At 40.6% G+C, this 22,946-nt stretch overlaps 1 protein-coding gene across 1 annotated transcript in view; it reads left to right on the top strand.

Moving 5' to 3' along the window:
* zgc:152774 (uncharacterized protein LOC553526 homolog) overlaps positions 1–22,740 on the top strand; it is a 48,687-nt gene extending 25,947 nt beyond the window's left edge. The window contains exons 12-17 of the mRNA XM_034181519.1: positions 3,790–3,864; positions 8,407–8,446; positions 9,430–9,842; positions 9,957–10,374; positions 16,130–16,281; positions 18,559–22,740. Of these exons, the coding sequence (XP_034037410.1) occupies positions 3,790–3,864; positions 8,407–8,446; positions 9,430–9,842; positions 9,957–10,374; positions 16,130–16,281; positions 18,559–18,715 (1,255 nt within the window). The 3' untranslated portion in view covers positions 18,716–22,740. The remainder of the gene's footprint in view (positions 1–3,789; positions 3,865–8,406; positions 8,447–9,429; positions 9,843–9,956; positions 10,375–16,129; positions 16,282–18,558) is intronic.
* The last annotated feature ends 206 nt before the right edge of the window (positions 22,741–22,946 follow it).

Below are 22,946 nucleotides of genomic sequence, written 5' to 3'. Positions count from 1 at the left end.
ACTGTGCCCACCACTGCTGTAAATATCCAAAATAAAGCTTCAGGGATGTGTTGAAATTTCCTTGTGATTACAAAATAATAATAAAAAAATCACTTGGGAAATTTTTATAGACCTTAAATTAAATTAAAATCTTAACTTTCACAGGGGACAAATAATTTTGTCCTTATCTGTATCTGCTGTTAGTATAGGTCTAAACAGTACAGTTATGCTCTTGGGCCTCCTGCGAGGGCGGTTGCATCACCTCCTCTCTCCTCTCTCTTCCTCATCTCTGCTCCAACCTTCAAAGTCCCTACTTCACCGGACTGTGAATTCTTCAAACTATATTGGATTAACCATGGAATTGATTAGCTGGTCTCTGAACGCTATTGTCACAGTTTTTTTCAACAAGGAATCAGGGCTGGGGGACCCTGCATGCCCAGATGGAACCTACCCTGCAGGCTGTGTTCTCGATGCCTGGGAGAAATGGCGTGTTGTGTGCTTGGTATCACTCTCTGGAGGATGTTGAAGACTTATTTATATTTGGTTTAATAGTGGGAGGGCTGGTACTTACTGGTTTATGTGTTGCCCTGATCTACCGGAGAATTGGCAAGACGGCTGCTACCAGAACCACGACCTCTCATCTGTCTGTCATGATTAATGAGTTGGGCAAGGCGATTCAGACTACGTTAACCTTTGAACTCAGACGTAAGTTGAATAATGGAGCAAATGTACGCCTTGCAAAGGAAGATGTTGGACGCCATACTCATAAATACTCATAAATTGAATTTGGTTGGTCAGAGGAGCTGCAGATGTGCTTTCTCTGCTCAACTCTAAACGTAGCAGGCTTATCAGCCTCCGAAGGTCAAAACACCACGCTGTTTTCCTCCAGAAGAATTTCTACGGCCTTGGTGAATCATTCAGCTGCACTCTTATCTTCTGCCCTCCCCGACAGTCAGTCTGTTGTTGTCAAGGCAACTCTAGACATTATGCACACACTGACAGAAACTGATACAAACTCATCTGACTGATACAAACTCATCTCATCTGCACACATGACGCATGCCCTGCCGTTCCCCTCAAGATTGCGGCTGCGCGGGACACTGCTGCCACCCCCATTCCCATTGCCTCAATTCGGATGACAGACTGTCTTAAATTAAAGTTTAGCGTACATAAACAATCAAATGTATATGTATGGGTGTTCTAATTCTGACTTGTGCCATTATTACGTTCAACTTGTAATAATTGTGGATTAATTGTATTTTTGTCTGAGGTGATTGTGTGGGAAGAAATTTCATTGCATTTGTTGTAATAACAATAAATTTATCTATCTATCTATGTTATACAAAATGAATTAAAAATGATTTCGCGCCATTTTGTATTTCCTACATGATCATCCCCAACAGCTACATCCTCCATGTCAGTGGCAGCGGCCCACTGCTGGACCTCTAGGTTCAAACAGTAGGGCAGTATTTCAGCAGACCCTTCGGCAGCTTATTCAACATCATCATCATCAAATTCATTGCCAGATGTCAGAGCGACATTCCCATCCTTGTCTGATAAATCAGAGCCATCACTTTCGAATGAAAGCTCAGAAGCTTCTATCAGACAAAACAGCGATGGTTTCATTCAGTGTGTTGGCCATTCAGATGTTTCTGCTTTTCTTAAAATGTACATCTCACGGCGAGAAATGCCAATTAAGATTTTTTTTTTTCCAGAAATACATCTGCTAACTCACAGAGAGAGAGGAATAATTAGCAATAAAATACATCAGCGACCACTAATTATTAACACATGTGCGTGGATAGACTTACAATAATGAATACTTGGATGTTTTGCTAACCGGGATGTTAAATAACGTGTGGCATGTCCTTTAAATGGAAGAAGTTCGGCTTCACCAGGATTCTTCCTAGAGCTGGCCGCCTGTATAAACTGAGTGATCGGGGGAGAAGGGCCTTGGTCAGGGAGGCGGTCACTCTGTCAGAGCTCCAGCATTCCTCTGGGGGAGAGGAGAACCTTCCAGAAGGACAACCATTTGTGCAGCAATCCACCAATCAGGTCAGATGGAAGCCACTCCTGAATAAAAGGCACATGACAGCCCACCTGGAGTTTGCAAAAAGGCACCTGAAGGACTCTCAGACCATGAGAAATAAAATTCTCTGGTCTGATGAGACAAAGATTGAACTGGCGTGAATGCCAGGCGTCATGTTTTGAGGAAACCAGGCACCATCCCTACAGTGAAGCATGATGGTGGCAGCATCATGCTGTGGGGATGGTTTTCCAGCGGCAGGAACTGGAAGGCTAGTCAGGATTGAAAGAAAGATGAATGCAGCAATGTACAGAGATGTCAGAGTGCTGTTGACCTCAGACTGGGGCAACGGTTCATCTTTCAGCAGGACAGTGACATAGCCAAGATATCAAAGGAGTGGCTTCAGGACAACTCTGTGAATGTCCTTGAGTGGCTAGGCAGGATCCAGACCTGACTCCAATTAAACATCTCTGGAGAGATCTGAAATGGCTGTGCACTGACGCTCCCCATCCAACCTGTTGGAGCTTGAGAGGTGCTGCAAAGAGGGATTGGCAAAACTGCCCAAAGATAGGTGCACCAAGCTTGTGGCATCATATTCAAGAAGACTTGAGACTGTAATTGCTGCCAAAGGTGCATCAACAAAGTATTGATCAAAGGGTGTGAATACTTACATACACGGGATTTCTTAGTTTTTTATTTTTAATTAATTTGCTATTTTTTTTTCCAAGTTTTATTTTTGTTGTCATTATGGGGTGTTGTGAGTAGAACATAACAAAATGTAGAAAAAGTGAAGTGCTTTCCGGATGCACTGTAAAAGCTGTATACGTTCTGCCATCGTGTCTTGTGTGTTTTGTAAGAGAAATAAGAGTCCTGACCTGCACACTCCAGAGACACATCCTCAGGGGCATTCTCTTTGCTTTTAGCACGTATTATTTCCATCCTTCAATTCTGGTCTCATAGGATGTTCCAGATGGTTAAGAGATGTAAATTGGCCTTTTTTCCCCCAGCATCAGATATTCCTTTTATCATTTTGGCATGATCAGTGGATATACATCTGTGCAGAAATTGAAATTAGATGTTTTTTATATGCAGAATATCACAAATTTGCAATAATGTTAGAAAAATAAGTCTTAGCTAATTAGGGAGTAACCCTGTTGTGTCTGATGATTTGCAGATGTTCATGCTGGATTTTACGGTCGCAAATTTTGTTTTAGCAATGACGCATTAGTGAAACCGGTAAAATCGATATTTGCGACCGTAATCCAGCATGAACGGCCGCAAATCATCCAACACAACAGTGTTATTCCCATTCTAATCCAATTCCATCATTTGCACGGTTTATTTTTCTGTAAGTAATGCGGTCGGCAAATCGTTGTGAAAGGGTGTGGTTGGCTCGTCAAAGCTTACCATATCAACAGCTTCTTCATGCCAAACTGGAAATTCTGTAAGCAGACCCACAGATTTCTCCATCTCGTCAGCTGCATTGGATTAATCCATCAATCCATCCAATTAAATCCATTAAATCCACGCCTTTAGGCATCGTCGTCACTGCACTAGTTTCTCTCGCGCTAAGCTGACAGCACCATTGTTGACACCTGCGCAGCAACGCAGTCAGTTATAAATCAAATGTGAAACGGTGGAATATTTTGCCACCATCTCCTCGATATTTTATGGTTTGAAATCTCACATGATTAACCAATCAGATTTGTGGAACAAATGTAATTGGATTAGAATTATATTTTATAATCACTAATTATTGTTTTATTTAATTGTATTTTGCCCAGAAATTGCTGTTCACCAGAAGAGGAAGAGGGTGAGGAGCTGTTGACCGCCAGCTACCAGAAACCTCACAAGAAACGGTACACTACTGTTTCTGTTTGCCTCTTGTCCTGTGTGAGTGCGCACGTGGTTGAATGTTTCATGCTATTACTTCATGTTCCTGTGTGCTTATCTGTGTGCAGATGTGGATTTAAATACTGTTTTGTGGTTTCCCTTTGTTGGTGTTGTGCTCTTATTTCTGGTATGTGTGTACCCATGTGACTGTGTCTGCATGAAAGCCTTGCTTAAGACCCCCATCACACTTAGTACAAATGAGCACGAGCCAAGCTGACTCAGGCAGAATGTCAAAAACACCAGGATTCGTGCTACAAATGGGGGGAATAAGAAGCCCTCTGAACACCCAGGCTGCATTTCGTCCCGGCCCGACTGATTTGTGAACATGCTGTGCAAATGAGCCTCCGAACATGGTAGAAATAGTCCAGCAGTTAAGGGATAGAATCGTGCACTTTTTTACAAAAGCGCCAAACTTTGTCCAGGGTTATATTAGGTTATATTAAGTCATTTCAAAGCAGGAGACATTTGATTTTAGCCCTGTATCCTGTTTTTTTTAAAAGGGTGTTTGCATGGTTATAATACAGTGTATATTTTGCTATTCATATGACAATACGATCATATGGTTATTATGTAGGGGGCCAGTGATCATGATTGGACATTGTTAAGCTGTACAGAATGGCTACTGCAACTAGTGCAAAGCTATACTAAGCTTATGTGATCATGTATCGTCCGTCGTGCGGCGTCATACGTCGTCATACATCCTTATACATTAGCAGGGTGGTATGTTTCAAAATGGAAAGAGGTACAGGACTCATTTCAGGCCTGTAGGGATCTTTAACAGGCCTCTACCTCTGAGACATAAAATTAGGTCACTGTGATCTTCCTAGCATGAAAGCTGTAGAGAGTAGTTCATTAAAAATATTCGTGAAACATTTGTGCATATCTAGGAAGTTTGCCAACCAGGTATTTACAGTGTTTTCAGTTAAAAATATGGTGATAATCGTCTTAATACCAGTAACATAAAATAATAATGATAACAACAACAACAACAATAATAATAATAATGGTTATGGCCATAAAACCAAAATTGATTTCTTGTAATTAATAAAAAAGCATTTCTTTCTGTTCAAACACTGTTGTTATTTTAGAGTGTAAATATGTAAGAGTGCATGAGTAGCATCTTTCCTTTGCCCTATGCTCGCAAACAGCTATATTGCATAGGTATATTGATATTCACAATGAGTTAGACAATATTTTGTCACTTTCCCTAGATTAACGCTTTTTTTGTAAGCACACTGAAGTACATTCGAAGCATCCCTACGTAACCTTAATACATTTTTCATAACCTTCAAGTTTATATTATGAACTTAAAAAGACATTTGGATAAGAGTTTGTCATGAATTATATGCTGTAGAAGGCTGAAAATGGTTATTCTCTTAAACCCAAGTTTTTAGAGTGTAGACGTTTATGGATTCAATGTCTCCCGATCTTATATACTTCAGGACACTATAAAGTACCTCTGATAAAGTTTTGGCGCTTTTGTATAAAAGTGCATGATTCCCCTAAAATTTGTCCCTTAGCCGCCGGACTAAAATGACGAATGCACTTACATTGCCGTACAAGTGAGGTCTGATTGTGGGTGGATGAAATATGATCTAACAGCACTCGAGGTGCGCTCGTGATGCATTCAGGCGCAGTCAGGACATTCGGCCGTGGTGTCCACCCCGAATGCAATCAGAATGTCACAAATGCCATTTTCACGCAGTGCAATTGTTTAGAATGCAGTCAGACTGCGGTCAGATGGCACTTCAATCGGCATTCAATAATGGTTCCACCTCGACTGCGCCACGACTGTTTTGAACATGAGCAAAACATTCGAGGTGGCCACATGACTGTGCCCGACTGTTTAGACTACTGTGAGAATGCTGCCTCGAATGCACCTCAACACTCCCTGAATGTGTTTCGACTTTTCATTCGTATGGATTTTGGGCTCATTCAGCCTCTTGTGTGATGGAGGTATAAAGAAAAAATTCAAAACGTCGTTTTACTGCCTTCTGCTCTCCAACAGTTAATGACCAAAGTATGACCAAAAGGAGAAAATACTTTTTTCAAACATTCCATTAATGCTTTTTAGCAGCTGAGGTTGGACGAGTGCAGGCAATCAAAAACAAAAAAATTCAAGTTATGGTTGTGGTCACACATGGATTCGCTCCTCATTTTCCATCTTAGTGGTAGTACAGAACTAAAATTTTGAATTTGTCTGTGTTTTGTTTGTTTTTCATCTCATCGTAACTATCAGTGGTGGGCACAGTAAAAAAGATAACTTTTCAGTTAGCTGATTAGCGGTTATCGAAGCTAACTTTTTGATTAGCTGTGCCCACCACTGGTAATTATTACAAAGATGAATAAATGCCACTTCCCAGGGAAAGTTGCATTAAAAACTGACTTCATTAAAACACATCCAAACCACTTAACCATTATACAAGTGCATCTAACAAAAATATCATGAAAAAAAATCGATATTTTTTTGTCACTTATTTCAAAAAGTGAAAATTGTAAATATTTTCTACTCATTACGTGTAAAACTAAAATATTTCAAGCATTTTTTCATTCATTAGTTTTTGTCAATGCAGTTTATAGCTAAAATAACAAATAGAAAAAAATGTATCAAAATATGAGTATACTTAATTTCAAATTTGATTAACTTACTAATTATGCAGTATACATACCATGGATCTTTCAATCTGGTTCAGTACACGCAACCGCAATCCTGGAGAAAACGTCTGACTTGACATTGGTCCAGAAGACACTCACTGACACCCTCCACAAGGAGGACAAGCCACAGAAAGTCGTTGCTGAAAGGATTGGACTGAGTCTGTGCATCAAGAGCCAAAATGCACTGATGTGTCCAGGGAATAGGCTACAAAGTATCATTTTCTTAGTGTCAAGCCACTACTGAACCAGAAACAGTGTCAGAAGCATCTTACCTGTGCTAAGGATGACAATAATGTGGCGGATACTCAGTGGTCCAAAGTCCTCTTTTCAGATGTAAGTAAATTTTGGAAGTCAAGGTTCCAGACTGTGGCGGAACAGTGGAGAGGCACAGAATCCAACGTATGAGAATATCCCACAGTCAGTGATGATTTGTGGTGCCATGTGTTGGGCCACTGTGTTTTATCAAGTCCAAAGTCAGAATGGCTGCCTGTCACGTAGTGGTGTAATGGATCACAGCTGATCCATGATTCGTAAGGACCACCCCCCACAGTTCAGAATGCATGTCAGCAGTGGATTAATTGCAGAGTACATACAGTAGTGTTCAGAATAATAGTAGTGCTATGTGACTAAAAAGATTAATTCAGGTCTTGAGTATATTTCTTATTGTTACATGGGAAACAAGGTACCAGTAGATTCAGTAGATTCTCACAAATCCAACAAGACCAAGCATTCATGATATGCACACTCTTAAGGCTATGAAATTGGGCTATTAGTAAAAAAAAGTAGAAAAGGGGGTGTTCACAATAATAGTAGTGTGGCATTCAGTCAGTGAGTTCATCAATTTTGTGGAACAAACAGGTGTGAATCAGGTGTCCCCTATTTAAGGATGAAGCCAGCACCTGTTGAACATGCTTTTCTCTTTGAAAGCCTGAGGAAAATCGGATGTTCAAGACATTGTTTAGAAGAACAGCGTAGTTTGATTAAAAAGTTGATTGGAGAGGGGAAAACTTATACGCAGGTGCAAAAAATTATAGGCTGTTAATCTACAATGATCTCCAATGCTTTAAAATGGACAAAAATACCAGAGACGCGTGGAAGAAAACGTAAAACAACCATCAAAATGGATAGAAGAATAACCAGAATGGCAAAGGCTCACCCATTGATCAGCTCCAAGATGATCAAAGACAGTCTGGAGTTACCTGTAAGTGCTGTGACAGTTAGAAGATGCATGTGTGAAGCTAATTTATTTGCAAGAATCCCCCGCAAAGTCCCTCTATTAAATAAAAGACGTGCAGAAGAGGTTACAATTTGTCAAAGAACACATCAACTGGTTTATGCGAAGTTGTCGTGACAAAGACGTTTTCTAGTAATGTCACTAAAGTGAGGTTGTAAAACAAAACAAATGTTCCTTATTTTCATTACTCATTATTGTCAAGAGGAAGATGTGAAACAATACATGAGAAGCCAAAGGACAAGGTGAAGGTCACTATTAAAGCAACCTGGCAACCTATTGAGTGCATAAAAGCACACATACTTCAGACGTTCTACATTTCTGGCTTGTAAAACTTTTTTAAATTTATTTTATGATGTATTCTCACATTCTGAGGTATTTTTTTATATTTTTGGAGCTGTAGGCAATAACTATCAAAATGTTTACATGTAATGAATCTAGAATATATATATATACAAAATTCTCACTTTCTGAAATAATAAAAATAATTAATAAATATTAAATAATAAAAAATATTACTTTTTTCCAAGATACTCACATTTTTTGAGATGCACTTGTATTATTATTTATTTCTTTATTTTATTTTATTTTATTTATTTATTTAATTTTTTTTTTTTTGCAGGGAGCAGACTAAAAGAAGAAAATGGGAAAAATCAATGGAGGTATGTTTCCTTTCATTTTTTAAAATTTACAACACATTTTGAGTAATTAAGTCAGCTCTTTTTCACATTGTTATATGCATGTAGAGGGAAGTCCTTTACATCTGACATAGTGATGTGGATCAATCCCATCCATATCTGTTATCAAAGGTTATTTTTCCACAAAGCTGCAAAAATATTATTTTAAAATGAGTGTGGCACCCTGTATTGATGTTCCCAATTACCCCAACTATTATTCTTATATAATTATTTGAAAAATGTAACATTTGTGGTTCCATTGTTATTTTGCATGCTTTGATATGTCACTGAAAACACGTCTATTAATAATCCCCAGGATAAATTTATACATAAACTGTCAAACTGGCAGTAATATCTACACAAATTCAGTTTTGGACCTGCAACAGACATGGGTCCTGTGTGGATGGTCTGGGTGTGGTTTTGTCCAGCATCCAACATTCTGACCATAATCACCCGGCCTTGGAGTAGTGATGGCTAAATGAAACCTCATGAAGTATTTGCTATTTTTTCTAATCCCACAAGATTAGAAAAACAAAAGTATGTTTTGAAGAAAGGGTTCAAAGTACATTACACTTCAGTTTGCTTCATGAGTTTGCTTCATTTGGCTATCACTACCTTAACACACCTGTTTCTCCATTATGAAAGGGTGAATGATTTCTGCCGAGAGTCTGAAATAATGATTTATTATTCCTCTAAAAGTTATATTTATTGAGGATAATTGTGAGGGTCAAGATCATCTTAAGTTTAGGGTCAGTTTTAGTAACATTTAAGAAAGTTTGACCAGTGTTTTTGACATTCTGGAATGCCATATTCTCTGTGCTATTCAGACTTCTTCTGTGTCCAAAGCGTCATTTGACACCTTTAGAGTGAAATGTTAGTTAAATTACATGTGATTTTTCTCAGTAAAATCACTAATGATTGTAAGGTTGCAGACGCTTTAAATCAGTGTAACTTTGTGTCTTTTACAGCCCAGCGAGTTCCATGACCAAGTGGCTAAACATCCAAACATCTCTAGCAGCACATTAACACCCAGCTTGCCTCTTGACCCACTTGATCATAAAGACACCACAAACCAATGTGACCTAGACGAAATCATGCATGCACAAGGCCAGACACACACAGATCAACTTTCAGAGCATGGCAGGGACACAGCTATGGAGGAAACCTCACTGACGGCTGAACTCATGCTCACAGAAGAAAACCCTGCTGAACAAAAGACAGTCATTAAAGACCAGAGACTAACTACAGAAACACAGACGCATGTGGAAAGCAGCAGTAACTCTGGAGGATTACATACACAGATGGTTAAAGATAAACACTCATCAAAAGAAATAAGCATGCAGATGACAGAAAGCGAAGAGAAGGATACAGGCAAAGTAAAGTGAGTTGTGCTGAACCACATTGATCTGGGATGAAAAATCCAGCACATTGTAGCAGAAAACACTGTGATCCATTAATACCTTCTAGCAACTGATGAGACTTTGTTTTTCTGCAGCTACAAACGAGAATCAGGTTCAATATTTCACTGCATCAACAAGAGGGTATGCTCTTGGGAGGAGCAACAAGTCAACAGCAGCTGTGTGTCAGAGAGGTCAGGTGACACCATGCAGCAAACCCCCAGCAGCCTCAACTGGACCCACTCAGCCATCCCCACACAGACCATGGTGGTGTCTCCTCTGAGTCGAATAGAAGAGCCACGGAGCAAGCTGATGGCTATGGACAGTGGAGATAGAGAATCAAAAGTCCAGAGGCTGGCGGGACTGGAAAAAGATGTTCAGAAGTTACAGAAACTACTTGGATTGGAAAAAGAGAAGCTAAGTAAAGGCACGATGACAGCAGAAAGCACCAATACTGAAAAACCACCAGCATCCACATCTACCCATGAGGTTGGCTGCCAGACGAGCATTAACGAGGTCAGCAGAGTTTATATGCAAATACTTTAATGATCCTTTGACAAATGGCAACAGCGGCAAAAAATATGCAAATTAAACAATATTGGTTCATGGCAATTTAGCCCAAATGCTGCCAAACGTGTGGCAACTCCCATGAATTTAGAATGCTTTGTGTGTGTGTGTGTGTTGGCAGCTGGCACATTGTGGTTAAAGAGAAAATCATTGATTGTGTGAAGGAGGAGGAGGATGTGAAGAGGAAAAAAGTGAACAGCTCTGGTGCTGAAATTTGGAAAGCTGTCCTTGTGAAGAGCATCATGCATACAAAAACAGACGTTTGGATAATTTAGTCATTTATTTTAATATGCATTCAGAGCTGTGGGCTATATATTTTGTATGCAACAACATAGGTGAGCCAGGGATGCAAAGTCTTTATCAAATGTGGCTTTTTACCCACTTCCATACACGACATAAACAGCGGAAAACCTTTTAGGGCCCCTTCACACATAGTGCGAATTTGGTCGATTTGCGTACAACTCAAGGGTGACACACAGCGGTAGAGTCATATGAGCACGACACGAAACATTGCGCCGACGGGCAGGTGTGCACGACGCTGGCGCAATGCTTCATGCACGCTACGGTGTCTGTCGAGCAGGGAAAGTACCATATCACACTGCTGATTTGGAGGAAAATGAACTAAAACCAGCTGTATAATTAGTGAATATCACTGGGTTGATATAAATAATACATAAAGGGGGGTGCAATACAGAACCCCGTGGTTAAATAGCCCTGGTTAAAAAAAAAAAAGAAACACTCATGGGATTTGAACCCACACACTCTGATTACCAGATGGACATTCTACCACTGCACCACAATCACTGTCTTGTAACAGGAGCGTGAAATGGCTAAAATCAACAAGCAGATAAATGTATTTACTAAAAAAAGAAAAAAAGTGCTGTGATAACTGACCAAACGGCATTTGCTACGGTGTATTTCTGCTGATATGTGACTGAAAGCGGCATATTTGTCGTACTGTTGGCCTGTCATATGGTCCTGCGGCGCGTCGCTCACTGTCCTGTCAGACAGACCTGACGTTCAGATTGCCTGCTGCATGTCCACATAAACCGACGGTCCAGTCCAGCCGGACCTGTCAGTGTGCGCGCTCACTAGCCCATCGCAGAATCAGTATGTGTTTTATGTTTCTGATGTGAGGACTGCAATCGCGTGTGTCCATCAAGACACGGCGCGTGTTCTGCAGCTCTGATGCCCAGACCAGAGATGTCAACAGCTGCCGCGCCCCGGCCTGTTCAGCGCACAGACCAAGGTGTCACTCTCTGATTTCTCATTTCTTAATAACATTTACATTTACTCTGATGAACTACCCAGTAGTGGGGAATAACTTTCATTACAGTAGAAGTCTTTCAGAAAGCGCTGTAACTAGGTTTAAGGATATGATTCCTTCTTTATGTTCTCCAATGCCATATACCAACACAGGGCAGAGTAGCTACCTAAACTCTGTGAGTGAGATAGATTATCTCGTCAATAGTTGTATATCGTCATTGAGGACAACTTTGGATGCCGTAGCTCCTCTGAAAAAGAGAGCCTTAAATCAGAAGTGCCTGACGCCATGGTATAACTCACAAACCCGCAGCTTAAAGCAGATAACCCGTAAGTTGGAGAGGAAATGGCGTCTCACTAATTTAGAAGATCTTCACTTAGCCTGGAAAAAGAGTCTGTTGCTCTATAAAAAAGCCCTCCGTAAAGCTAGGACATCTTACTACTCATCACTAATTGAAGAAAATAAGAACAACCCCAGGTTTCTTTTCAGCACTGTAGCCAGGCTGACAAAGAGTCAGAGCTCTATTGAGCCAGGTATTCCTTTAACTTTAACTAGTAATGACTTCATGACTTTCTTTGCTAATAAAATTTTAACTATTAGAGAAAAAATTTTCATAACCATCCCAAAGATGTATCGTTATCTTTGGCTGCTTTCAGTGATGCCGGTATTTGGTTAGACTCTTTCTCTCCGATTGTTCTGTTTGAGTTATTTTCATTAGTTACGTCCTCCAAACCATCAACATGTCTATTAGACCCCATTCCTACCAGGCTGCTCAAGGAAGCCCTACCATTAATTAATGCTTCGATCTTAAATATGATCAATCTGTCTTTATTAGTTGGCTATGTACCACAGGCTTTTAAAGTGGCAGTAATTAAACCATTACTTAAAAAGCCATCACTTGACCCAGCTATCTTAGCTAATTATAGGCCAATCTCCAACCTTCCTTTTCTCTCAAAAATTCTTGAAAGGGTAGTTGTAAAACAGCTAACTGATCATCTGCAGAGGAATGGTCTATTTGAAGAGTTTCAGTCAGGGTTTAGAATCCATCATAGTACAGAAACAGCATTAGTGAAGGTTACAAATGATCTTCTTATGGCCTCAGACAGTGGACTCATCTCTGTGCTTGTTCTGTTAGACCTCAGTGCTGCTTTTGATACTGTTGACCATAAAATTTTATTACAGAGATTAGAGCATGCCATAGGTATTAAAGGCACTGCGCTGCGGTGGTTTGAATCATATTTATCTAATAGATTACAATTTGTTCGTGTAAATGGGGAATCTTCTTCACAGACTAAGGTTAATTATGGAGTTCCACAAGGTTCTGTGCTAGGACCAATTTTATTCACTTTATACATGCTTCCCTTAGGAAGTATTATTAGACAGCATTGCTTAAATTTTCATTGTTACGCAGATGAAACCCAGCTTTATCTATCCATGAAGCCAGAGGACACACACCAATTAGCTAAACTGCAGGATTGTCTTACAGACATAAAGACATGGATGACCTCTAATTTCCTGCTTTTAAACTCAGATAAAACTGAAGTTATTGTACTTGGCCCCACAAATCTTAGAAACATGGTGTCTAACCAGATCCTTACTCTGGATGGCATTACCCTGACCTCTAGTAATACTGTGAGAAATCTTGGAGTCATTTTTGATCAGGATATGTCATTTAATGTGCATATTAAACAACTATGTAGGACTGCTTTTTTGCATTTGCGCAATATCTCTAAAATTAGAAAGGTCTTGTCTCAGAGTGATGCTGAAAAACTAATTCATGCATTTATTTCCTCTAGGCTGGACTATTGTAATTCATTATTATCAGGTTGTCCTAAAAGTTCCCTGAAAAGCCTTCAGTTAATTCAAAATGCTGCAGCTGGAGTACTGACAGGGACTAGAAGGAGAGAGCATATCTCACCCATATTGGCCTCTCTTCATTGGCTTCCTGTTAATTCTAGAATAGAATTTAAAATTCTTCTTCTTACTTATAAGGTTTTGAATAATCAGGTCCCATCTTATCTTAGGGACCTCATAGTACCATATCACCCCAATAGAGCGCTTCGCTCTCAGAATGCAGGCTTACTTGTAGTTCCTAGGGTTTGTAAGAGTAGAATGGGAGGCAGAGCCTTCAGCTTTCAGGCTCCTCTCCTCTGGAACCAGCTCCCAATTCGGATCAGGGAGACAGACACCCTCTCCACTTTTAAGATTAGGCTTAAAACTTTCCTTTTTGCTAAAGCTTATAGTTAGGGCTGGATCAGGTGACCCTGAACCATCCCTTAGTTATGCTGCTATAGACTTAGACTGCTGGGGGGTTCCCATGATGGAGTGTTTCTTTCTGTTTTTGCTCTGTATGCACCACTCTGCATTTAATCATTAGTGATTGATCTCTGCTCCCCTCCACAGCATGTCTTTTTCCTGGTTCTCTCCCTCAGCCCCAACCAGTCCCAGCAGAAGACTGCCCCTCTCTGAGCCTGGTTCTGCTGGAGGTTTCTTCCTGTTAAAAGGGAGTTTTTCCTTCCCACTGTAGCCAAGTGCTTGCTCACAGGGGGTCGTTTTGACAGTTGTGGTTTTTCTGTAATTATTGTATGGCTTTGCCTTGCAATATGAAATGCCTTGGGGCAACTGTTTGTTGTGATTTGGCGCTATATAAATGAAATTGATTTGAATTGATTTGATTTGATTGGATGAGAGGCACCTCGCCTGCCGAGGGGGGGGCAGGGCGTGAACCACACGCATGCATGTGTTGGTCGGGGGGGGGAGCATGCGACACACACACACGTGTTGTGGGGTTGGCCACACATTTTCTAAGTTCCATGCGAGCGGTGTTTGATGTTCGTGCGTGTCACCTGGAATTTGGCCGACACCTGCCGCGAGAGGGTGTGATGGGTTCGCAGAACGCACACACTGTCATTCAGCAGCTGGTGTGCGCAAATAGTTGTAGCAACAGGCGTACGAGGCGTGAGAAGCAGGTACAATTCCACACGTTTTGCATGCAATTCCTGTTTCGTGCGCACTTCGACCAAACCTCGCACTATATGTGAAGGGGCCCTTACACAGACACTTGTGTTCAAACAATAATAATATAGCCAAAGACAATCCTTTGTATAAACCAGAAGGTAAAAGGTGCAGATTACATGGATGCATGCATTCTGTATATTGTGCATTCTAAAGTGGTAAAGTAATAAGGATTTATCACAGACAGGCACATTTTGTGACAGAAACTTCCTCGGAGGAAAAAGCATCACGTTTCAGTGCCAAGGACAGCTCCCATGACGACAAGCGAGGCAGACAGTCTTATAAATTCGTGCCACATACACACAGCCATCCCACAACAATATTGCCACCAGCCTGCATATGTGTGCATCACTACCTTTCATAAATAAGTTTTATAATTGTAACTACAAGTGGCCCCACCCCCACCCCACAAACACACACAACATCCACAGCAATGACTATCTGACTTGCTCAGTATGTGTTTTTATGGTTAATGGAGTCATCCATATACATTATAATAAAAGGGAAGTGGCCTCTGTGTGTTTGTGTATCCGGAGCATCACTTGAAATCCAGAAAGAGCTGATTTTCCTCCTTTGGCATACTGATGTATTTTCTCTTGAGGATTCAAGCGATGAAGACAGCAAGGTGATCGGACCAATATTTTTTGAGAAATCTGCAATTTTTTTTTAATTTTTTTTTATTCAAGCCTGTTTATGTCAAACTTCCACAATAAGAGCCTGTATTTCAAAGCTTATGAGGTTGCTCCAGATTTGCAGTCTGTCCATCCTAGACATTTTCTGTTTGCATGTGACCCCAAACCCAAAATTAACATGTTCACACTCCAGACAAAACAGCAGAATTGTGTCTCAACAGTGTCTCACACAGGCCAAGAAAAATAAATTTGATCTAATGTGAACGCCGTCACAGTGCAAATACAACTATAAAACTTCAGTTATTCATAATTTCTTTTCATGGAATTTTGTTCCAAAGTTAAGCAGCTTCAGAAAAGTTTGATGACAGAAATTCATTTTAGAAAATTGAACACAACTGAAATAAAGACTTTCATAAAAGTCAAGATATTTCTGATAACACATTACTAACACAGAACATTGTCTATCCTCAAGTACTGTAAATAGCATACCAAATGAAATATCTCAATAGTAATAGCCATAACAACAGATAATTGGTAAAATAATAAATATGATTGTTCACAAAACAAAACTTTTGTCATTACTGTAGCATAACTGTAACCAGATTTTGCGCAAAAGTCAGCTGTCCTCCATATATAGTACAAATTACCACATCCAGAGTTCGTGGTTTCCCACTGGTCAATGTACTGTTGCAGTTACATTATTACGCTGATGTGGAAATCATAATGACTTTCAAATACTGCATTGCTGTGGTATGTTTAGTTTCATTAAAATAATTTTCTGCTGTTTTCACAGTGTCAGAACTTTGTGTCATACGGTGACCCGGTCCATGCTGTAAGTCTGCAGGATGTGGAACCCATGTCTGAGCCATTACAGCTGAACAGATCAGCAAACCAGAACAGTGAATCTCAGAACAAGATAAGAATCAGTGAAAGTGAAGATACAAGGTGTGCATTCTACACCCACATACAAGTAGCTGCATACACATGCACCACTGTAGTGTTAACGTAAACTCAATGGGTACTCATTAGATCATGTACCTGTGCGACGGTGCAACGGGTTTGTCAACCTTTATGAATATTCCAGTTCTCTGACCTGGAGTCTAAACTGCCCATACAAGCAGGTTCGCGTGTAGTACACTAACAGGGCTGAAATGAAACAATCAACATGCGCTTGGAGCACAGACTTTCACCTTCACTTAAAGGAGTTTAACAAAATATCACATTCGTGAGTTATGAATTACAGCCATATTTACATATAGTCCCACCATTTTCAGTGGCCATATACTAGCGCATCATTGGCTGCTTCCCAGCTAGTGTTTTATCAACTCAATTTTCTTACATTTTATCATGGATTTGGATTTTCTGAACAACCTGGGTTTTGGTTTTGGTTTTCTGGTTTTGGCCCCCGGTGCTTTCCAGCTTCTCACACAGACAGCGTGTGTGTTAGTGCTGTGTAAGTGGAGACCACGCGATGAGTGTAGTGGCAGGTGTTTTGGATACATTCAAAAGACTCACCACATCCTGGTGTGTGCCAAATGACTTGGGTGGCGAGTGCTACATGTATTTGTAAATGCTTCCCGCGCCATCGTGGGGGGGGGGTTGCTGTGTAGGAGGTGTGCTTTGTCTCCGCCTAGGCTGCACCGGTGGACCTGGTGGGGGCCCTTCCTGGCCCCTGTGCCCTTCTTCTGTCCTTTTTCTCCTTGTTTCTCCTTGGGCCCTGCATCCTAGACCTATTTCCGTCGGTTGCATGCAGTCACCCGTATGGCTCCTGACGTGCCGCAGTGGTCCACGTCATATGGTAAAGTTCTGTACTTTTGTCCTGGCCCAACACATCAGCCACAGTAGTCATCAGATATTTAGCTTTGAAGGTCAGGTGTTCGTGGCCGTCACCACAGTTCGGTTTTGGGTGCTCTCAAGGGGATCAAGACTCTGGTGTCCTAGATTAAGGTGTGGATGCTCACTAACTAGACAACAGACTGGCGCTGTCACTGCTTTTTCATGTGTGGCTGTTTGTCGTGGTATGTTGTATGGTTGGGGTTCCGTCTCCTTGGTGTCTCACTTTTCATCACTTCACGGTTGTTGTTGTCGTCACTTGTCTTTCATTCTTGTCTGTCTTCATGTTGTTTTGGTGGTCGGCCCTTCCTGATAGAAGTTGTTTCTTGGCTTTGAGTAGGATGTTGTAGGCTGATCAGGATGGGGGTCACGCACACACACCACGTTCACTCATGCACTATATTTGTATATAAATGGTTCTGCCAATCTGGCATTTACCATTACTATATACGAGGTCTGTGAGAAAAGTATCCGACCTTTTTATTTTATGCAAAAAATATATGGATTTGATTCATATGTTTTTACGTTAGCCAAGCTTGAACCTTCGTGCGCATGTGTGACTTTTTCCACGCCTGTCGGTTGCGTCATTCACCTGTGGGCAGGCTTTGAGTGAGCACTGGTCCACCCCTCTCATCGTTGTTTCATTGCGAGGAAATGGCGGAATGATTTGGGCTTTTTTTCCATCATAATTTTTTCAGAAACTGTTAGAGACAGGCAGCTGGAAACCATTCAAAAAATTTATCTGGCTTTCGGTGAAAATTTTACGGGCTTCACAGAGAATAAGGAGTGTTACTACAGCTTTAAGGACGGCCCACAATGGTGCACGGCGCGCCGCGCTCCAAGCCGCCATCAAGAGGCAGAAACCACCACATCATTTCTAAACGGATGGCTGTGTGGAGCTGGGACCGTCGTGTGCAATTTCTCTGGTTATCACAAGAGCTGGACATCAGCCATTTTCTGGCAAATTTCACTTTTAACAAGAGATTTTGTCATGGAAAGCCGTGCGGAGGCTTCGCGTGTCACGACTGATTCGCTGATGAAGCGAGACAAAGGAACGCCTCCGTTTCGGAGTGTTAGAGGACAAGTTGGGACAAGCCCAGCTCTCCACAATTTCTCTTATACTCACTCGACTGGTAAGCACTGAAAGCCGAGATAGGCATGTCCCAACTTGTCCTCTAACACTCCGAAACGGAGGTGTTCCTTTGTCTCGCTTTGAATTGCAAATGGATTTTTGTTCCTTTCTTCACTGGTTTGCTTCACTGTTCTCCCCCCACATTTTCAAAAATATTTGCTGTATTCTACATCCTTGAGGTAAAATTTGCTGTCTTGCTGCATGTTGTTGTTATTGACCTAATTAAAGTGACTGTTTTCTCTCTGTGTACGAAGCAGAACACCACTGGAGGATCTGCAAAGTATTCGTAGCAATGTGGTGGTGCTTCTCACAGCCCTCTTACCCCAACTGGACCTGGCTGGTATCAGCTTAGAAACGAATGATGTCGACAACATCCTGCAGCAGATCATTAACATTAACTCCCTGAAGCTGTGATTATGGCGGGACTAATAACTCGAGTGTTAAAGTTGGCTTTTTTCAAAATGTCTGTGATATAATAAGCTTGACATAATTTTGCCTGACCAAATATTTATGACATGAGCAGTCAGAGAGTTCTGACATCCGCCAAGGATTGAAGAGGAGTCAAAATAAAAGGTAGGTGATTCACATCATGATCAGGGGCCTCATGTACAAAACGTGCTTACGCATAAAAACTTGGCATATGTCTGTCTCCACGCCAACGTTCAGATGTATCAAAAGTGAAATGACTGTGGAAATGTTCGGTGCATCACGCAAAAATCCTGGCTGGCGTACGCATGTTTCTACAGCTCTTGTTCCAGTGTGAACATGTAAAGGTGATGCTGGGAACCGTTAATAGTGTGAAAACATGAAGTCAACAGAGTGATGTGCACATCAGAGACACACTGATGAGCAGTTACCGTCCTCACGTGTTTTCAATTATATGGATGGATATAAAACCATGCACAAAGTGATGCGTAAAATGGCACTAACAGTAGCTGTATTCGCGTCAGAAGACCTTGCAAATGGTGCAATCCCATGTGAGCGTGTTTTCAGGGAACGCAAGGATTTACTTGCAAATGACAATAACTGGCTCATAAACCAATTTTGATTATCAAGGCCACTGATACTGGAGTTGCGTGCAGAACTGCAGCTGTCCCCGAGTGGAATACAGCAAGGAGCCAGGCGGGTGTCTGTGCCCACACGGGCGCTTACCACGCTGCGCTTCCTGGAAACGGGCATTTCAGCGTGAGCTGGCCGATCAGTCAGGAGTGTGCCAGTCAACCTTGAGGCGAGCCAAGCCATCTGTGTGGAACGCAATCATCCGAATGTCTTCAGGTACATCACATTCCAATATTAAAGCGCCATTTGCAACAAGAGCCTGTTTCCATTGTAATGGGAGCTATTGACTGCACACATGTTCACATCGTATGCAATTAAGTAGCTGCTTCCTGTGTAAGTAGTGTATTCGTGTAATTGATCCGAACGTGAACCAGCGCAGCCACATTTGGACATGTACACATTCAAATATGTTTTTTATTGTTATTAATGTCTTGTTTTTATTTTTGCTTGATGGTGAGCTGCAGAGCTTCTTAACAGGCTTCCTGTGCTCAGTATCTGTCAATAAACGCATGTGTAAGTTGTGAATGTCACACTGTCAGCGGCGACGTGCCTCACCGTTTTAACGTCAGTGTGTGCGTGCTATTTTCCGTGTCGGCCTCACACACACGCGGTCCGTAGCTCCCACAAACATTTTTCCAGTTTCATGATTAATCCGTTTAACAGCGTACCAAATAAACTGTCCCTGTGTGTCTCCATGTCATTTCCATCTATAGTATCATTTCTTTTTTGTGTTCATGTTGTCTGATGTGAGGAATCCTGGCTCAAAGGGCCTATTTACATACAATTGCATATTTAAATGGGGCGTGGCCAAGGAGGAGTTTGAGTTTTGGCATGCACCATGTTTTAGTAGGAAATCCACGCAAGTCTGTGTGTATGAGGCCCCAGGACTAGGGTGTCCCAAAAAATGCCAACTTTAAAAAATTTCGAGTCTCACCCACCAAAAAGTTTCCTTTTGGTGAGTCAGTCTCACATGTAAAATTGTTTGCCAATCAGAAATTATTTAGAGGTGGCTCAAGGTCACCAAACATTGAAAATCTAACCGCAACAATCGGCATTGGTGCAGTATTTGAAATGTCATATCTCTGCCACTGTTAGAACTATTAGATCACTACTTTTCATTTGTGTACAATTTCCTTTGGTAATTTAGAAATTGATGGGTCGTGCCATTCTCCTACAAAAATAGCAAAGAAATGGTAAAACCTGGTTTGCCTGTTTTTTGCAGATCTGAAACCTGGAAGACTGGGAAGTGAAAGAAAACTATAGCACTGTATGGACACTCACCAGTTTTGGTCTCTCTAAACACTAGAAACATTGATATATTCCATATGAAAGCATCACAGTAACATATTACATACCTTTAACCAGCAGCTGATTTTCAGTATTCATATAAGTATTTTCATTGCACTAATTACACAGAAATGATAAAAATGGCCCCTTTTTTTCCAACGTTTATGATTAATCTGTAAGCACTTGCAGAATGCAGACAGTTATCAACAAAGTACCAAAAAATATTAAAGCCATAAAGGCAAAATAAAAAGTAGGTAAACACAGTATTGTAAATATAACATGTAAATAAATTGTCTAACTGACCAATATCATAGGCTGACTATGAAGCCCAGCTTCTGCACAAATTGGGTTTGGAGCCAAGTTTGGACCTGTATAGTCACTGCAGTAAACATCTAGCACCCAATCTGCTGCTATAATTTCTAAATTACCAAAATAAACTGTACACATCTGAAAAGTAGTGATCTAATAGTTCTAAAAGTGGCAAAGATATGACATTCCAGTTATTGCACCGATGTCGATTGTCGCGGTTAAATTTTCAATGTTTGGTGACTTTGAGCCTCCTCTAAATAATTTCTGATTGGCAAACAATTTTACATGTGAGACTGACTCACCAAAAGGAAACTTTTTGGTGGGTGAGACTCGAAAATTTTTTAAGTTGCCATTTTTTGGGACACCCTACCCAGGACTTAACCTGGATCTGGGTTCCACAACACAATGCAATAATTACATACTGATCCAGAATTGTCCGACTGATGAAAATATTGCAATCTGATATTTAATTCACAAGCTGAAACTAAATCGTGTCTTCCTGATGTTGGTTTTACATTGTGATGTCGTATCCGTGAAGGAGTTTAGACGTAATTCTTTAAAGTCTTTAAATTGTCAGTAGGTGTGCGTGCAGATGAATGTGTTTGTTTGTCTATATGTTGCCGTACGACAGACGGCAACATATCCTGTCCACAATGTACCCTTCCTTATGCCCTATGACTGGATAGGCTATAGCCCCCGCAACCCTTACTTCCCTTCATTGGAGTAAGCGGGAGAAGATGTGTCTGTAAAGTAAAGTAAATTCATACAAAAATCCTTTCTGCAGGATTTGCGTGGAGGTGTGTCTGTATTATTCGAGTTTTAGAATGTAATCTGTGAAACAATTGTACTTGGCTGACTACATTTTTCTGCGCAAAGGTGGTCTATGTCACTCACTGACTACCATTAGTTATAGCCACATGAGGTCTCATGGAGCATGTGCTGGAATAAGGGGGTTTACAAAATGCATAAATGATTAGTGGGCTCAGAAAAACAAATGCTTCATGAGGCCTCTTTTGGCACACTTTCATCTAATCCATCATCAACCCATCATCCTCTTAACTGTCCAACAGGTCAGGTTTGTCACATCTGTGTGATATGACAAATTGCTTTTTTTATTGATCAGGTGCATAAACATTGACTAGGTTTTAATGTGTTTGTCCTTATTATAATGTGCTTTTAATTTGAAGACCTACTGGTTTTGAGTCGTATTGTCAAAGTGGAGGAGATGTACTTTTTTTGTATCTACTGTATATATTCACTCACTCGTTCATTTACATCACATGTGTTTATGGTCATAGAATCTGTTAAATATAAAGTGTCCTTTTAAGAAATGTTTTGTATTTAACAAGTATCGCTTTAATGATCCAGTAGTAGCAGCGCAGCACCTCTAGTTTTTGAATAAGCTTGGTTCATGTTTTAAGTGAAGTACCAAACCCCATCCTTTTACTTTCTTATTTTTACTTTATTTTTTCAGGGATATGATTCTAGTGTAAAAGTAAGACATAATGTACCATTTTTCAGTTGTTTAAGGACAGTTTTAATGTTAAATGTGACACACACTGTTTTCAAAGGCATCACATATTTTCATACATTTTGTAGAGTTTTGCCACATCATTTTTAAAAATGTCTATTTGACCTTTTTTGTAGAACTTGTCACCCTTTCTACTGTTTCTAAATATATTTATGTTAAGAAAATGTGTGACAAAGTGCAGTTTCTTTCACTATTTATTGTATTTTCTACACATTTTGTCAGTGTTTGCTTGAAATAAAAACTTTGAAGCTAATTTACCGTCCATTGCATTTTTGTTCAATGCAATAAAAAGCCCTGCATTACCAACCATTTACCAAAAGGTGACAGCAGAACTGCATAACATCTTGTGCATGAGCTGTATATTAACATTTATTCATCCCCCACACTGTGCACATTCAGGAATTTATTGCAGAGATCCACTTATGATCAACAGCATAAATGTTTTCATATTCTGTCAAC

Source organism: Thalassophryne amazonica, chromosome 11, assembly GCF_902500255.1.
Source record: "Thalassophryne amazonica chromosome 11, fThaAma1.1, whole genome shotgun sequence".
Classification (NCBI taxonomy): domain Eukaryota; kingdom Metazoa; phylum Chordata; class Actinopteri; order Batrachoidiformes; family Batrachoididae; genus Thalassophryne; species Thalassophryne amazonica.
This window is presented reverse-complemented; position numbering and strand designations above follow the sequence as displayed.